The sequence below is a fragment of the Amphiura filiformis genome, chromosome 20 (assembly GCF_039555335.1).
Source record: "Amphiura filiformis chromosome 20, Afil_fr2py, whole genome shotgun sequence".
NCBI lineage: Eukaryota > Metazoa > Echinodermata > Ophiuroidea > Amphilepidida > Amphiuridae > Amphiura > Amphiura filiformis.
In genome coordinates, this window is record NC_092647.1 from 9,287,263 (window position 1) to 9,307,114 (window position 19,852).

The following is a 19,852-nucleotide window of genomic DNA, read 5'->3' on the forward strand; positions in this document are numbered from 1 at the left end:
TACCTGCCAATCTAACATTGCCTCTGATTGGTCAATTACGTGATAGCTTCATTTTAATCACCAATCAGAATGGAGCTTTGCAAATAATTCACCCCAATTTTTTTGCATGATGAAATTATTCTAACAATATTGTTGATTGGTCCAATCGATAATGAAAGCTTCTTTTTGGCCAATCGGCAGGTAGTTCTCATGGGGTTAATTTGTTTATTTCTGAACTCCAGTAATGCACCAACATCCTGAAATAATAGGTTAAATCCATGTGTCTGTTAAAAGCTATGCATGGTCTTCAATCTTTAGGAAGAGGAGAGGAACTTAGGCTAATTTTACTCACAGCATTGTGGGTAATAGGCAAGGGGCATTGGGAATAAGGTAATCAAATATGGCCGATGGTCCAACTTGGAAGTGGTAAAATATCGCAAAACTATCATCAAAATAGACAGTCAAAATGACAAAATATAAAAAAAATCAAGGTTTAATCTGAATTACTAGATATTCATTGTACATTATAGGCCTAGAAAAGGGAAATTTATCCAGTGTTTAGAGCGATGTAAACGGATAGAAATATGAAAGTTAGTGCAGAATTCTGTGGAGTTCAAAATTTGGCATACTTTGTAGGTGTAAGCTTATATCGAAATTGTAAATTCGCGAAATTAAATACTCGCGAAAATGTCGATCATCGCCAATTCGCGAAATAAAGTACCCGCGAAATTAAAGTGTTTTACAGTATTTAAAATATATGAAAAAAATCAACGCTTAATTCCATACATTTAATTTATGGGTAAAAATGCCATTTTTGGTGATTTTTGAGCAAAAATAGTAATTTTTACATGGGAAATGTTAGAAAAATGACATATGAATCGTGGAAAGTATATCAGTCTACTAAAATGGATGTTTGGATCAAAAAAGTCAATCACAACATTTTCTGTGACCCTATGATCTCCTGCAATTCATAAGTAGGGCTAATGCATGTTTTTAGTGATTTTGATCATTTTGGGCAAAAATGGACCCTTTTCGCCATTTTTAGCAATTTCTTGCATTACAAAAGTTTAAATAATACTTAACTTTATTGACAAACAAGGCTTCTGTAATTCTGGGCTATTGAGAGAATAACGAGTATGCAGTTTCCATGGCAATGGCCATTAATGCTCATTTTTAAGCAAATATCTCCTGTAAAATAGAGCTAATTTCCCAGTAAATTTCCCAGTGTAAATAGCCATTTCCATGGAAACTGTCTTCTCTTTGAATTCTCATAATAGCTTAAAATTAAAGAATACCTCTATATCAATAATACAAAGTGTAATTCAAACTTTCATAATGCAAGAAATTGCTAAAAATGGTGAAAAGGGGTCCATTTTTGGCCAAGATGACCAAATCACTAAAAACATGCATTTTAGGCCTACTTATGAATTCCAAAAGGTCATAGGTCAAAAACCATAGGTCGCAGAAAAATGTTATGATTGACTTTTTTGATTCAAACATCCATCTTAGTAAATTGATACACTTTCCATGATGCATATGCCAATTTTCAAAATACTTCCAATGCAAAAATTACATTTTTTGGTCAAAACTAAACAAAAATCTTCAAAAATGGCATTTTTACCCATTAATTAAATGTATTGAATTAAGCAATGATTTTGTTTACATATTTGAAATATCCTTGTCACATGTGTTCTTCACACAAAATATGAAGTTTCTACTCCATTTAGTTTTCCAAGAAATAGCTAGTTAAAATGTGCCATTTTTAGGTAAAAAATAACAACAATCCTTAATGTGACTGTTGTCATGGAAATGAAAATCGAAATTTGACACAGTGGTGTAACTAGGGGACGGGGAGGGGGGGCACCCTTAGGGGGCGCCAAATTGAGCAATTCAGCATCAATTCTGCGCCCCTCCAAGCCATGAAAGTCAAAATTTTCGAACACATTTCAGCACAAAATCAATTGAAAGAACATTTTAAGACCGATATTCAATTTCTAGTAACCAAAATTAATTAGTGGTAGGCCTTATTTGTATAAAATTTAGCGCAGCATATTCTCGAGTGGGGGGTAGGGGCGCCAATTTTGTTTCTTGCCCCGGGCGCTACCAAACCTAGTTATGCCACTGATTTGACAACATGCCAGAAAAGATTCTACAGTCTCTTCTGAACATTTTAATATATGATTTGTCCATTTTGAAACATCTGTCCAACGACACAGAAATTTCATGGGGCTGGCCCCTATACTGTATCTTATCACTTCATGGGGCTGGCCCCTATACTGTATCTTATCACTTCATGGGGCTGGCCCCTATACTGCTGGCCCCTATACTGTATCTTATCACTTTCCTGATTTGGGCAAATCACTTTTAGATTATCGTAAAAGATAATTTGAACTAATAGTACCTTTAGGCATTTTGCATATCCAGTTTCGGGCTGCATAGCAATTATTATCATTCCATCCTTTTCCAGTATTCATGAATGCTTCTACACATTCCTCTGAGCCTCCTGAATCATTAGGCTCTCCAGGTTCCCAGTTGGTGTAGTCTACTGGACTAGAATCACTCCACTCATAACCTTTTACAATAACAACAAAACAAAACATTATTTGTTTCAGCAGCATAGATTCCATTTTATGGAGATGTACACTATTCATTGCTTAGAGGTTAATGATTGCGCATCATTTGTTTTGAGGGTATTGTGAAATATCTAAACATTGTGCTTTGGAACCGAGGTATATCCCGAGGGGCGGAGCCCCGAGTGATATTCCGAGGTCCCAAAGCACAATGTTTAGATATTTCACAATACCCGAAAAATAACTGATGCAAAGTCATTAACCTCATTCATAACCGTCACTATTCACTTTTTTAAATTAAATTTACGTCACATTTTCTTCTTTTAATTTAAAATAGAACACAATTTTAACCTTATCTGTCGTTTTCCCTGTAAAAATCGAATAGTCCATTAAGGAAATACCGCTAGCGACCAATCACACTAGCACACAATCATGCGGTGTCCAAATACGGCGGCCAGCGTCCGCGTAAATTGTTCGAATGCGTAACACGTAACATAACGCGGTCATTGTAGAGCGTACTTTTAGCTACGTCACGAGACGCGGTCATTATACTTTTTCAATGACCTGCATTTGCGTCCGCGTATTTGAAAGTTACTATCTGTGATTGGATCCCACTTGCTGCATATATTAATGAGGTTATGAATGACAATTAGTACTGGATGATTGAATGATTTCCTAATGCCACTTCAGCACAATGCTTAAATTGACAAAGTGTGGTGTTGTCATTGTCACCTGTGACTATTGATATGGACATTGAATTCCCAGCGGAGCAGTGCCTTGCTTGACCCACATTTGGATCATGCTCCATTTCTGTAGCCTCAAACCATGACAATGTAGCTCTTTAGTTTAAAGGCCCGTAACCCGATCGACAACATCATCCCCCACCCCGTTTTTTTGATAGCCAATGAGTTTTTGGTATCACACAATAGATCATATTTCTCTCATTACTACACTTTAAATTTGACGCACCAAGTCAAAGTATTTCCAGAGAATTCATGCAAAAACTGCTTCCTGGGTGGCTACCACTTTATAAATACTTCGGATTTCTGAGCAGGCATTATTATGAATGAAATAGCATAGTTAGCTAGTTTTGGTTGTGCCTCATTCAGACAAACATTGTTTGTGTGGAAAGAGCGAGCCATATTAACTGTTGAAGATACTCGGCTCCCTTATGGTATTATATAATTTCTAAAATTCCCAACGTAAATATAGTTGTCTTTGTGGTGCAGTTGATTAGCACGCTGATAATTGAACACCAGGTCCGTTTTCATATCCATTTTTAACCAAACCATTTTACTTTCATTTGAAATGTACATATTGGAAGGGGAATATATTTTGTCTGCTTTTTTTAAAATCGGTACTGCATGAGAGCAAAACAGAGCTAAAAACGCAGTTTGGAAAAACAAATTTTCTGTTCAATGAACGGACATTGCAGCATCACAGGGCAACCGTTTTGCTTTTTATATTGGCTTATTTGGCTACTGATACACAAAATTCTATCAAGAACGGCCAGGAATATGAAAAATTTACTAGAGAGCATGCCACGGTTAAGCCACCTCTTCAAAACTGGTTGTGGGGAGTGGTATAAAAATGTCACAACATAGTACATGTACCTAGTAGGGTAAACTGGTACGGTGGTTGTCAGTGCAACCATGCACGCACAGCAGCATGACACATGCACAACAATGGGAATTACAGCACATGTTGTTTGCCTGTCCAGAATGCAATTCATGCATACCAAGGTATTGGATTGCAAATTTTGCTATTTATTCACATTTACACTGACAATGCTCTTGTGTTTTTTTTCACAAAGCTGCATAAAGGGGACAATATTTGATATTGCATGTAAGTTTAAAGACAATCTATATCCAAAACCAATAGGGTTACGCCCCTTTAAAATTGGAAATTTTAGCTCCACAGCTTACTGATAATTTGGCATAATTTTAGTTCACTAAAGCCCCCTAAAATTTGGACCTTTCAGTTCAGCAAGCCAATATTTGCACAAAAATCCCCCCCCCCCCATCGCCGCTAAATTATTGTTCAGCGTAAATGTGAATAAATAGCAAAATTTGCAATCCAATACCTTGGTATGCATGAATTGCATTCTGGGCAGGCAAACAACATGTGACAACCAGCTGTATGGTACTCACCTCCTTCTATAGCCTGGTCATTGAGACCTACCCAATAGCCATATAAATAAAATGGGTCCCTGAAAACAAATGCAAAAGCAAACATTACTCCTGAGTCCACAAAAATAAAGCAACACATATTTTTGATCAGAAAATTACATACATATTTTTTCATTGAAAATATATCATCCTATTTTGCCAAATGAACTATACAAATCATTTTGTTAGCATTAAATGGCAATATCACTTTTTTGGAAATAAGGGCCACAAACATGGATTTTAGGGTGTTTTTCATATGCTGTTGCAATTAAGCCCAAAGACTTTTACAGAGACTCGTATTAGATTATGCATTCTGACTTTTTTTAAACAGATCTTCTTATCTATGCAGTCAAGTTACCTTATCAATAAGGTGTTTGACTATGGTGCAAGAGGTTGCTTGTTCAAACCCTGGTGGTGGTTTAGTAAGCTCTTGTGGAAAAACTGAGTTATCTTGAAACTCCCCTAGACAGGGAACTTATTGTTAATTGTCTTGTTGTAACCTATACAAAGCTCGGAGAGCTTATCCTGGCTGTGAAGGTCAATTGTGGAATGTCTAGGATGTGCTTCTAAAAATATTCTCAATATATAGGACCTGCCTGTCGTCTATCACACGGTAGAGGTTAGTAAAAACAAAAATTTGTTTAATTATTCTCTAAATGACTGTTAGATGTGAAGTGATAATAGAAGAATAATTTCATTGATGATCTGAATATTGTACCTTATTATGTTTCAGATTGTTTGATCAATTTTGTTATTATTTGAATGATTTTATCCTAGGAGAGTACCCCTTCCCACCTTTTTTTCCCTGGTCCTGTTAATCACAATTTCAGCAGTGGACTTTTTGCACCTTGGGATTTGGTTGTATTTTTTTGCTTTATGTGTTTTTGGATATTTTATATGTCATGCAATTTGTTGTATCTTATTGATGATTGTAAATTGCACATCAATTCAGCGTTTAGCTGCAACTGTGTTTTTAATAAACAGTGAATAAAAACACTTGGGTGCATCTGGCCAGGTTCAAAACCTTCATAAATGCCCTATCCAACTGAGCAACAGATGCATACTGGAGAAGAACTGAAGATTTAAATCTATAGGTTCTAAATAATCTAAACTTTTAGCCTATACTTTTAGCCTATGAATTTTGAGACTGCAATTATTAAAAGACATGCCAACTTGCATGTTTTTTGCTACCACCATGCCCAATTGACCTACCTGGCTGACCCTCTCCCCAGCTACCACCATGCCCAATTGACCTACCTGGTTGAGCCTCTCACCAGTTACTACCATGTCCAACTGCATGTTTTTTGGTACATTTTCCCGCAAAAATATTAAAATATAAAATATTACTTTTAATGCCAGTTAGCACTTAAATACTAAAGTATTAGGATTAAGCTATATGTTTCATTTGCAAAAATAATTTAAATCCAAAACAATCATTACTGACAAACTTCATATTACTTCAAAATGTTGCTATACAATTTTATAAAGTGAACACACAAACTCACTCCATCCATCACAACTTGTATAGATAGCAGCCTTGTATTTTAGTCCAAGGATGGCCATGGTTTGTTGCCAAAGTGGAAGACCATCATAAGTGAAGTAGAATCTAACAGCTGTCATTTGCAATATTTCAATAAATGTACTTATTTGGATCAATAACACCTGTTTTTCTTAAACAAATTTGTAAATAAAGAGACACAAACAAACTCATGACTTACTGTGGTATATAAGAATCAACAATGTGTTGTTCTTCTCCTGGTCCATGTAAACTAGCCAGCTCTGCACCTAACTCAATACAGGCAGTCCTAGCATCAAACCAGGTTAATCTCAGGCTATCATCTACCATCTCATTCACCTAGATGGCAAAATACATATTGGGTTTATCATCATAGAGTAAAATAAGAATCCAAGTCAGCATTACATTCTACCAGGATTCTGGAGAAAATTCAGACACTTCTTTAGCATGTTAGTTGTCAACCCAGAAAGTTGGTGAATGAGGGCAGCACTCTATGGGAAATGAACCCAGAGTGAACCCTGTGTATATTGCTGTGGGAAATGAACCTAGAGTGAACCCTGTGTATAATGCTGTGGGAAATGAACCTAGAGTGAACCCTGTGTATAATGCTGTGGGAAATGAACCTAGAGTGAACCCTGTGTATAATGCTGTGGGAAATGAACCCAGAGTGAACCCTGTGTATAATGCTGTGGGAAATGAACCTAGAGTGAACCCTGTGTATAATGCTGTGGGAAATGAACCCAGAGTGAACCCTGTGTATAATGCTGTGGGAAATGAACCTAGAGTGAACCCTGTGTATAATGCTGTGGGAAATGAACCCAGAGTGAACCCTGTGTATAATGCTGTGGGAAATGAACCTAGAGTGAACCCTGTGTATAATGCTGTGGGAAATGAACCTAGAGTGAACCCTGTGTATAATGCTGTGGGAAATGAACCTAGAGTGAACCCTGTGTATAATGCGTGGGAAATGAACCCAGAGTGAACCCTGTGTATAATGCTGTGGGAAATGAACCTAGAGTGAACCCTGTGTATAATGCTGTGGGAAATGAACCTAGAGTGAACCCTGTGTATAATGCTGTGGGAAATGAACCTAGAGTGAACCCTGTGTATAATGCTGTGGGAAATGAACCAAGAGTGAACCCTGTGTATAATGCTGTGGGAAATGAACCTAGAGTGAACCCTGTGTATAATGCTGTGGGAAATGAACCTAGAGTGAACCCTGTGTATAATGCTGTGGGAAATGAACCTAGAGTGAACCCTGTGTATAATGCTGTGGGAAATAAACCTAGAGTGAACCCTGTGTATAATGCTGTGGGAAATGAACCTAGAGTGAACCCTGTGTATAATGCTGTGGGAAATGAACCCAGAGTGAACCCTGTGTATAATGCTGTGGGAAATGAACCCAGAGTGAACCCTGTGTATAATGCTGTGGGAAATGAACCCAGAGTGAACCCTGTGTATAATGCTGTGGGAAATGAACCTAGAGTGAACCCTGTGTATAATGCTGTGGGAAATGAACCCAGAGTGAACCCTGTGTATAATGCTGTGGGAAATGAACCTAGAGTGAACCCTGTGTATAATGCTGTGGGAAATTCAGTATCATAGTATAATGAAACACACATCCACAACATTGAAGTCAGTGAACACTTTTTTATGAACAAAGCTCTTCAAATATGCAGGGTTGATATTTCATACCTGAAAGCAGTTCCCTCCAAAGCCAATCCAACCAGCTGCACATCCCACATTGTTTGGTGGAGTCGTAGGGACAGGTGGGGGCGCTCTTGTGGTTGTGAATCCATATCGCAATTTCTCACATACGTATGGCATATATAATTGACAGTTTGCATTAAACCAATACCCAGCAGCTGGGGAACCTGAGTTGGCCATAACACAATCACCAGAGCTACTATCTGTATTATTAAAAGAAATACAAAATAATGACCATTTAACTCTCTCCACACAGGTGTCGACTGCAGACAAAAAGTTTCTATTTCTTTTAATTAAAAAAAATGTCATGTCCATATTTGGAATCAGCATGAAAAATGCATTAAAATGAGTACAAACAAGCCTAGTAATGGATCAGTGGTTCTTAAGATAGCTCTTACTGGTTTGAGAAGATATCTCAATGCAGATGGAATAGTCCCACTCCATCTTACTTCAATGAGTAACCATAGGACATCTGATATATTACATTGTCAAGTATGGGACCAAAATAGTGTATGACTTCCACAGGAGTCAAAATGAAATCAATACCTTAAACCCAGTACACACTAAGTGAATTAATGAATTGAAGCAATTAATTATATAAAAATAAATTGATGCAAATGAGCTACCAAATATATGCAAATAAGCAATCAAATTAGCATATTTTGCAGCAAAAACCTAATGGAATTTGAAGACCACTAATTGCTACCCCTATTAGGAAAAAATATGCTAATTTGGTAGCTCAGTTGAATAAATTTGAATAAATTGCATCATTCCGTCCATCCATCCTAGGGCAGACTCGGACAGATGGAATGATGGAGTGACGGAATGACAGACAACCAGGAAACTTTTATACCTCTGGTGGAGGCATAAAAATGTTTCTTTTTATTTTCACAAAAATAGTAAGAATAATGCTGTACTCAACAAATTCAACCTGCATCACATCTTTTTTCCTCTTCTTACTGGTCTATAAATCCTATGTTGACAGAGGGAAACAGATAAAATATAGGGCCTAAATTATCAATGTTGCACAACTATTACATCAAATTCCCTTCCATGCCCAATTGACTTACCTGATTGAGCCTCTTCCCAATCATATGCCAGTAACTACCATGTCCAATTGACCTACGTGGCTGACCCTCTCACCAGTTACTACCATGCCCAATTGACCTACGCGGCTGACCCTCTCCCCAATTACCACCATGTCCAATTGACCTACCTGGTTGACCCTCTCACCAGTTACTACCATGTCCAATTGACCTACCTGGCTGACCCTCTCACCAGTTACTACCATGTCCAATTGACCTACCTGGTTGTGGCTGACCCTCGCCCCCAGCTACCACCATGCCCAATTGACCTACCTGGTTGACCCTCTCCCCAGCTACCACCATGCCCAATTGACCTACCTGGTTGACCCTCTCACCAGTTACTACCATGTCCAATTGACCTACCTGGCTGACCCTCTCACCAGTTACTACCATGTCCAATTGACCTACCTGGTTGTGGCTGACCCTCTCCCCAGCTACCACCATGCCCAATTGACCTACCTGGTTGACCCTCTCCCCAGCTACCACCATGCCCAATTGACCTACCTGGCTGACCCTCTCACCAGTTACTACCATGTCCAATTGACCTACCTGGTTGACCCTCTCACCATTTACTACCATGCCAATTGACCTACCTGGTTGTGGCTGACCCTCTCCCCAGCTACCACCATGCCCAATTGACCTACCTGGTTGACCCTCTCCCCCAGCTACCACCATGCCCAATTGACCTACCTGGTTGACCCTCTCACCAGTTACTACCATGTCCAATTGACCTACCTGGTTGTGGCTGACCCTCCCCCAGCTACCACCATGCCCAATTGACCTACCTGGTTGACCCTCTCCCCAGCTACCACCATGCCCAATTGACCTACCTGGTTGACCCTCTCACCAGTTACTACCATGCCAATTGACCTACCTGGTTGACCCTCTCACCATTTACTACCATGCCAATTGACCTACCTGGTTGTGGCTGACCCTCTCCCCAGCTACCACCATGCCCAATTGACCTACCTGGTTGACCCTCTCCCCAGCTACCACCATGCCCAATTGACCTACCTGGTTGACCCTCTCACCAGTTACTACCATGCCAATTGACCTACCTGGTTGACCCTCTCACCATTTACTACCATGCCAATTGACCTACCTGGTTGTGACTGACCCTCTCCCCAGCTACCACCATGCCCAATTGACCTACCTGGTTGACCCTCTCCCCAGCTACCACCATGCCCAATTGACCTACCTGGTTGACCCTCTCACCAGTTACTACCATGCCAATTGACCTACCTGGCTGAACCTCTCACCATTTACTACCATGCATATTGACCTACCTGGTTGACCCTCTCACCAGTTACTACCATGCCAATTGACCTACCTGGTTGACCCTCTCACCAGCTACCATGCCAATTGACCTACCTGGTTGACCCTCTCACCAGTTACTACCATGCCAATTGACCTACCTGGCTGAACCTCTCACCATTTACTACCATGCATATTGACCTACCTGGTTGACCCTCTCACCAGTTACTACCATGCCAATTGACCTACTTGGTTGACCCTCTCACCAGCTACCATGCCAATTGACCTACCTGGTTGGCCCTCTCACCATTTACTACCATGCCAATTGACCTACCTGGTTGGCCCTCTCACCATTTACTACCATGCCAATTGACCTACCTGGCTGACCCTCTCACCAGTTACTACCATGTCCAATTGACCTACCTGGTTGAACCTCTCACCATTTACTACCATGTCCAATTGACCTACCTGGTTGAACCTCTCACCATTTACTACCATGCCAATTGACCTACCTGGCTGACCCTCTCACCATTTACTACCATGCCCAATTGACCTACCTGGTTGGCCCTCTCACCATTTACTACCATGCCAATTGACCTACCTGGCTGACCCTCTCACCATTTACTACCATGCCAATTGACCTACCTGGTTGACCCTCTCACCAGTTACTACCATGCCAATTGACCTACCTGGTTGGCCCTCTCCCCAATTGTCATAGAACAAGAAATTGTCATCAATCCATTTGTATGTGCCGTCATCTCGACGATATAGACCTATCCAGTAATTCACACCAGTTTGGTCCAGCCCTAGCTGACTGTTTAAGAAAAACTGCTCATATCTGCAATAACAGACATAATATCAATGAAAAAATGACTACTTTACTAAAAATTATGAAGTCATTAAACAACACAAGGTTCAATCATATCATAATGGTCATGTCATAGTCGTGCAAAGACTTATGATGTTTTTGGCATCAACATCCATTATCACGCCAGGTATACACTCTTAGTTGCTTGCCATGGTTGGTGCATAGATGACCATGTCAACAGTGGTTGCAATTTTACCTTCATTGTGGTTTAAACAGTTGTTAACAACCATGTTACCCACAATTGTTTTTAACCACTGCGTTTCATTTCACCCAATACTTCATAGCCAAAAATAGTGGGAAATAATATTGATATCCGAAAGTCGCCAATGGTCAACAAAAGGGCAAGTCCATCACAACATTCTAGGACTTCTTCTGATGAAGATGTGTGTCACACATCAAAAATTCAAGGTTAGTTGGATTTCTGTACTGAAAGTCTGTTTAAACTTTTAGAAAAAGAATTTTTAATGGCAGCTACAGCCCTAGCTACGAATTACTTTCGCACTATTTTTCCGTTTCCCTTTCAAATATACCGTAGCATACTCTGAGACACCCTGTATACAAATTCTGAACCCCATTTGCCAAAAAAATCAAGTTTTTTGCATTCCTTTTATTCTTTTTGGACGACAACATCCATTCATATTATAAATACTGTACTTTCACACATCGATCTATTACAGTTTTTCTGTGGCCCAGTGATTAGAGTGTTTGACTCTTATCTGGTCTTCTGATTTTGTGGCCCCCAGTTCAAAAGTGGGGACCACTTGAATGTTTTTGTGAATTTGTTTATATTAGTCATTCACTTTTAATACACTTTCAACATCATATAGGCTAGCCACTTATTTGGATTTGGGGATATCCATCATCATGTCAATTGCAGTTTACGTTAACTTATACTCAATAAACACCAACATCAATAAACTTTTTATACCAGTATACCATATACCAGTTGCAAACTGACTATCTGTGTCTCAATGGCATTGTGAAGATTGGCAATGTGTTGTTCATATGTGCATTTTTTTAGTTGTCTTGAATAATTAAAGTACATTAAGATGTATAGAGTCACACTGAAGCTGTGACCAGCAAGTTTTAAAAAATAAACAACTGATAAAGTTTTATTAAAATAATTTTAGTCATAAACTAAGGATAACATAATTTCAAAATTCTATATTTCTTTGTAACCTGATGACTTTCTAAGCCTGGCTACATTAACAAAAAGAAAGAAAATCCACCAAAAAATGTTGGCAACGTAAAGAAAGCATCAAGTTTAAAAAAGTCCCCAACTCGGCTCACTGTTTGAAACTTGGTCCCATTATGAACATCAACAGCAAATAAGTGTTTTTATTATATATTCAATAAAATACCAGGTTTTCAACACGATATACCATTTTGATAATAACATCACTACAATTACATGCCTAGGTCAATTGTTGATTTCAATCATTTAATCATGACATTAATATCATAAAACAAAACATGTTCAAGATATAGGCTTATCATGGAACCTTTCTGGTCATTCCATAAAGCTTACAAATTAATATCGCATCTCCAATTGAAAGATACCTAACACTTCTGGAAATGCTTTAAGTTGATAATATGATAAAGCCAAGGTGGATGATTTTTATAAACTTGCTGCTTTCTTCATGTTGTTACTCATTTACAAATGTAAAACAGTTGTGTGTAACAAATACTTACAAATCATTAATGACGGCTAAATGACCACCAAGTCCCTCACATAAAGTCTGCGCTCCACTCCATGATGACTGAATACTATTCTCTAATCTATAACATGATGATATATAACCAAACCAACCCTGCATGAAAACAAATGTCAAGTTGCTGAAGTCAAACTATTTTCTACAATCAACTTTATAAATCCTGTTTTGTATAATGAGCCTAACATACAGTGCAAAAATCGGAAACCATCTACAAGCAAAGCGAAAATTATTCAGTGCCAAAAGTAAGAAACCCTACAAACAAAATGAACAAGATATCTTATTGCTTTCAGAGCCCACACAATAAAATGACACTCTCTCTTGCCTAAAGGTTGTTTTATTGGTAAGAATAAATTCTGATTTGCTTTTAATTTTTAAAGAAAATTTGGAACTTGTTGTATGCAGCCGACATCCGATAGGGTTAATATGTAACTTACATCTGGACAGCCTTCATCAGTAGGTGGTATGGTTCCAATGTCACTCATTGGCTTCTTACATACAGAAGGGAAAGAATATCCAGTACAAGGCATGTCATTCCAACGGCCCTGAAAACAAACAAACAAATAAAAGGCTTGTTTAATTGCTTTACTATTTATGAAGGGGTCAATGCTTTTTCTTTTTTTTTAACCTTGGATGTTTTAGGGGCAAGTTGAACTTGGTCATCCAGATGTTATGCCACAGTTGTGTATTTACGATCAGAGTGTCCCTTTTCCTTTCTTGGCATTCAATATAATATAATTACAGCATGTGTAGGTGTCATATCATACAAAATATTATTTGTACATCTATGAACACTCCTCAGGTGCATCTCAACCCAGGCCCATATCCATGTTCTTGTTCCAAGGTGCCAAAATTGAACCCTTTTGAAGGGAGAAAATATTTTCGGTGGGTGTTTAATCCTCCCTTTGCCAAGGGCATTCTGGGCACGTAACCCTAATGTAGTAATGCATATAAAGTAATCAATAGCCTACATAGGCCAATAGTATTAGCTCATATATCATAAAAAGGTTAAAATTTCTCATAACAAGCTGATTTTTTCAGGATAGGTCCAGGAATATGTATAGAATCAAATTCCAAAAGTCCCCGAGAATCCTCCTTGTGCTTCCTTCAAAATCCAAGATGGCGATCCTAAGTAGCCAAAATCCAAGATGGCGTCCAAAATGGCCGCCATTTTCAGTTTTTATCATAACTTTGCACCCAGACATGTTAAAATCACAAACAAAGCATCTAAATATATATTTTGAGGTACAAGGAATGTTTTAAAAACATTTGCAAGAGGTTTCAATGATCCTAAGTAGCCAAATTCCAATATGGCGGCCAAAATGGCTGCCATTTTAGTTAGTAAAATTAGTTTTCAACCAGACATGTTAAATACATATATACAAAATATCTCACATAGGTTTGAGGTACAATGGATATATTCAAAATGTACTCGAAGGATTTCAATACCTAGATATAAAGCCAAAATACAAGATGGCGTCCAAAATGACCGCCTAAGTGTTTAAGATGTGTTAATTGGCATTGGAGAAAGTTCGAAACTCATGATTTGTAAGCAGACTTATAATGCACATCATCCAAATTCACTACCATTATTACCATCATTATTTTACAATATTGATTCAGTGCTTTTGCCATGTGTACAATACAATAGTTACCATTATTTTCTATTTGCCTCTAAACTAGCTGAGCTCATGCCAAGATGACTTAAGCCTATGTTCACATCGGTATCCATGTGATTTAATGCAATCAAATGGTATACCTTAAACTTAATCAACTTGCACTGTGTCTTCTGCATTAATGTTCTGCAATGTTGGTTCGGTCTCCTCCTCATTGTCCCCAACTAGTACAGGTGCTGTGTTGCTGCAAGACTGACCACAGCATTTGCTGCACATCAATGTATAGGAAGAGTCTCAAGTTTCTTGCAGCTGCATGTCATGTTGTTGCATCTTGTTTGCATCCACATGGTACCATGTTGAGCAATGTGTCTGGTGCAACAGCGACTTGTTTCTACTTGAACAAGAATTCCATCTTGTGATCTCCATCCCCAGTCAGTTGGACTTAGGTTGTTCCCCATCCATTCTTGAACCGTGAGGAAAGTGCGGAATGAGTGCAGTTTTGCAGCAGCACAAGCGTAGGGGGGAAACGCGCGAGCTCAAAGGAAGAGCTAAGGGAACTGCGACCAACTGCCCGTTTGTATACAGTGTGTGGCGGTATTCATTCAATGAACCATTGCTAACCCCATACATCTTCAGGATGAAGCTCTCCCCTGCTCTCTGTACCTCATCATGCATGCTGCTGGCATTTGTAAAGGTATCTAACAAGTCATATTCATGTTTCTTGTTCAGGGTTTGCGCTTTCCTCAACGATAAATGGCTGAGATTGTGTCACAGCCTGTAATAGCGTGAAGAGACATCAAAGCAGGTGAAAGCAGAATTGGGAAGCTGTGGGTGCAATACATCAGACAGGTGGCCCTTATTCGGCATTTCATTAGAGCTGAAAGAACAGGGAATTGGAAGCTCCACCTCTACTGCATAAGAGAGATGATGCCTCACTTCTACGCTGCAGGGCATCTCCACTATGCCAAATCTGCAAGGTTGTATTTACAACAGATGGAGTCTTTGGGGAAAAACATGCCCGCAGATGAGTACCAACTGTTCACAGACAAGGGATATTTCACCATCCGACGTCTCTGACCAAACCATTGAGCAGTTTTTGTTGTGGACTTTGAAGATATCAGGGGGAATGACACATGGTCGCGGCATCACAGACAGTACATTAACCAAGTGAGTCCACACACTTTCTCGATGTGCCCCAGATTGTGATGCTTTAGAGCAGTTCACGGGTGTTCATACGGGAACATAAGGGATCGTAACGTTTTTGTTGGTTGGCTGAAGGCACATCCCCCTTTACTGGGTATGGACCGGATCGTCTGGTATCTGTGTCAACTGGGACTGTAGCAGATTCATCCGCTAACTGTGATAGAGCGGTGGAAGTTGGCACGAAGTCAGCAATAGAAATAACGGGTATGAAGTTTACAAACCTTGCCTTACGCCGAAATGACAAGGTTACTATGATTGGAGCAAAGGACAAGATGGTGCGAGTTAGGGGACAACAAGTAGAAGTGAATCCGTCTCTATTATTTAATAGAATCACATGTGTACTGAACAACAGCTCTGAGATAGCATCGTTCTTTACGTACGAACTAGGTCCTCTGCCACCTTCTCTCTTTGAAGATGACCTTATGCGTAAACCGTCAAAGAGTTCCCTGGGCCTTCTGTTGAAATCGTTCACTGAGCATTCCAAGCTGCCAGAGAATTGTCTCTTTGTAGTAGATGGTGGTTACCTACTTCCACATGCCATTTGGCCACATCTCTCCACCTATGCAGGCATATGTCACACATCACACATGCTAAAGCATTATGGAGCACACCCGATTGTTGTATTTGATGGATATGGCACTTTTCTCACGGTTCAAGAATGGATGGGGAACAACCTAAGTCCAACTGACTGGAGATGGAGATCACAAGATGGAATTCTTGTTCCAGTAGAAACAGAACTCGCTGGTGCACCAGACACATTGCTCAACATGATATCATGTGGATGCAAACAAGATGGCTGCAACAACATGACATGCAGCTGCAAGAAACTTGAGACTCTTCTGTACATTGATGTGCAGCAAATGCTGTGGTTAGTCTTGCAGCAACACGTACAGCACCTGTACTAGTTGGGGACAATGAGGAGGATACCGAACCAGCATTGAAGAACATTAATGCCGAAAACACAAGTTGATCAAGTTTAAGGTGTACCATTTGATTGCATTACATACCAATGTGAACATAGGCTTAAGCCAACTTGGCATGAGCTCAGCTCTTTTGGAGGCAAATAGAAAATAATGGTAACTATTCATCCCACTGTTTTTCCGTGGTAACTATTGTATTGTACACATGATAAAAGAACTGAATCAATATTGTAAAATAATGATGGTAATAATGGTAGTGAATTTGTTTGTGATTTTAACATGTCTGGGGGCAAAGTTATGATAAAAACTGAAAATGGCGGCCATTTTGGACGCCATCTTGGATTTTGGCTACTTAGGATTATTGAAACCTCTTGCAAATGTTTTTAAAACATTTCTTGTACCTCAAAACATATATTTAGATGCTTTGTTTGTGATTTTAACATGTCTGGGGGCAAAGTTATGATAAAAACTGAAAATGGCGGCCATTTTGGACGCCATCTTGGATTGTGAAGGAAGCACAAGGGGGATTTTCGGGGACTTTTGGAATTTGATTCTACACATGTTCCTGGACCTATCCTGAAAAAATCAGCTTGTTATGAGACATTTTGGGGTTATAGCTAATACTATTGGCCTAACACAATGTCAGGGGATAGTGTGCCACACAGGATGACCCAGCAATGTTGCCTACACAATGTCAGGGGAAAGTGTGCCACACAGGATGACCCAGAAATGTTGCCTACACAATGTCAGGGGATAGTGTGCCACACAGGATGACCCAGCAATGTTAACTACACAATGTCAGGGGATAGTGTGCCACACAGGATGACCCAGCAATGTTAACTACACAATGTCAGGGGATAGTGTGCCACACAGGATGACCCAGCAATGTTGCTTACACAATGTCAGGGGATAGTGTGCCACACAGGATGACCCAACAATGTTGCTTACACATTGTCAGGGGATAGTGTGCCACACAGGATGACCCAGCAATGTTGCTTACACAATGTCAGGGGATAGTGTGCCACACAGGATGACCCAGCAATGTTAACTACACAATGTCAGGGGATAGTGTGCCACACAGGATGACCCAGCAATGTTAACTACACAATGTCAGGGGAAAGTGTGCCACACAGGATGACCCAGCAATGTTAACTACACAATGTCAGGGGATAGTGTGCCACACAGGATGACCCAGCAATGTTAACTACACAATGTCAGGGGATAGTGTGCCACACAGGATGACCCAGCAATGTTAACTACACAATGTCAGGGAATAGTGTGCCACACAGGATGACCCAGCAATGTTAACTACACAATGTCAGGGGAAAGTGTGCCACACAGGATGACCCAGCAATGTTAACTACACAATGTCAGGGGAAAGTGTGCCACACAGGATGACCCAGCAATGTTAACTACACAATGTCAGGGGATAGTGTGCCACACAGGATGACCCAGCAATGTTGCTTTTCCTGGAAATATTGCCTAGTATGCAACTGTAAGTGACCCAGCTTACTTGCCACACCAAGTACACCTCCATTCACTGTACCTTGCAATGCATTACTCTTTAAGCATCCCTCATTGGCCAACTATTTTTATCAATGACATTACGTCACAGAATCCCCGGGATAAGTGCTGTGTTAAACCTTTTGCAATTGCCTGATATTTTTGGTGCAAGGTATATTGTAAAATACACCAATCAAAGAGCATTTTATATGGCACCAATCACTACATCACAAAATATACCACTTAGCTGACTAGCTTGTGGGTCAATGTTAGCGGATATTTGCAATTGCCAGCGAGTAGGAAACTGAGAAACCAAAAGGTGAGCAAAATTTCATTAAAATTCACTGTAATTTTCAAAAGAAAGTAATCAGCTAACTGCATAGTTTTCTCCGGAATATTTTGATATATGTTTCATGGGGTACAGTGTATTTTACCCATAGGAAAAATCATTCTTTACCATGCGTGTACAGGTCACTGACAGTGATGCAATCAACCAATCAGCATTCGGAAAATCGTTGACCCAATGACATCATCCCTGGATTTCCATTCATAAATTTGCAGAATCATTCAAAAACATGATTTCTAATGGCAGATATTTAATTTGTTTGTGTATGAATGTCAATGTCTACCTCAAATTGACATGGTATATTATCGTAGTGTTGAGTGCACCGAGGCTTATGAAGTGGGTCTGTTGCCAATTTTGTAGTTCTTTTGTTTTTTGTGACATTAAAAATCCATCGTTCACATGGCCGGTGTGTGGGTGGGTGGGGTGTGTGTGTGTGTGAATAGGGGTCAGCTATGCGCGCATGGATTCTGTTGATTACGACCTGCATGCAGAAACACTAATACTGCTGGCCGAGTGTACCAGTCATACCAGGGTGTAAAAATACACAAAAAAGTCAATGTTTATTCTCAAATATATTATGGTGTAAATATAAGCATTTGAATAATTTAACAATAATTTGAACATGAAAAAGAATGAACATGATAGTTCATGAGTGATTTTTCAACATATTTGACTGTTGGATAAATTTGGGTGCTGCAGCTTTGGAGCTAAGGCAATATGGCGCATTACTTTGAAGTTGGTAATGGGTAAATTACACTGTGTGGGGGTGATTATATTTGTGGCGCTCTTTAGCTGCAGCCGGTCGTATTATATTTCGTTCCCGATTCAACATTTATTTTCACTCATTTCTTCGTCTGTTTGTGTTGTTTTCGTGCAATGAATATACGTCATCAACTTTTCCGGAGCAGTTATTCCATAAACTAAAAGCTGAACTATTGCAGGTGTGTACTTTGGTGACAATCATTCCTTGTCATTCTGACCTGTCAGAATTCTTCACCTTTGCATCGCTATATCATGTATGCCTATTAACACATCATTGTATATAAGGTTGACATTACTATTTCCAGTCAACACAAGCGCCACCGCCCAAGTGTCACAAATGTCAGCCCTGTGCAAAATGACTGTTTGATTTGCCTGGGCTACGACGGTGAACATACAGAAACGTCATCAATCTGTAGGCCTGCTACTCGAATTGTTTTCTGTGAACATGGAGAGAATTTCGTACTCCTCGTGTGACCTCAAAAACTTGAACAGTGACCTCCTGATCCCATCACAAGATCTGAAAATCAAACTTGATGAGCTTCAACGCTATAAAAGAACTAAACGCTGTGGTTGCCGTGCGGGAAAATTTTTGCAGAGAAAAATTCAGGTCATCGTGAACCCTAATCATAATGCCCATCATCAA

The 19,852-nt window shown here is 39.6% G+C and overlaps 1 protein-coding gene across 1 annotated transcript in view; it reads right to left on the reverse strand.

Annotated features, from left to right (window-relative positions):
• The window catches only part of LOC140143035 (uncharacterized), a 131,812-nt gene that overhangs the window by 47,878 nt on the left and 64,082 nt on the right, over positions 1 to 19,852 (reverse strand). The window contains exons 24-30 of the mRNA XM_072165077.1: positions 13,297 to 13,404; positions 12,840 to 12,958; positions 10,969 to 11,117; positions 7,929 to 8,143; positions 6,436 to 6,572; positions 4,700 to 4,758; positions 2,381 to 2,551 (exon numbers count right to left, since the gene is read on the reverse strand). Of these exons, the coding sequence (XP_072021178.1) occupies positions 2,381 to 2,551; positions 4,700 to 4,758; positions 6,436 to 6,572; positions 7,929 to 8,143; positions 10,969 to 11,117; positions 12,840 to 12,958; positions 13,297 to 13,404 (958 nt within the window). The remainder of the gene's footprint in view (positions 1 to 2,380; positions 2,552 to 4,699; positions 4,759 to 6,435; positions 6,573 to 7,928; positions 8,144 to 10,968; positions 11,118 to 12,839; positions 12,959 to 13,296; positions 13,405 to 19,852) is intronic.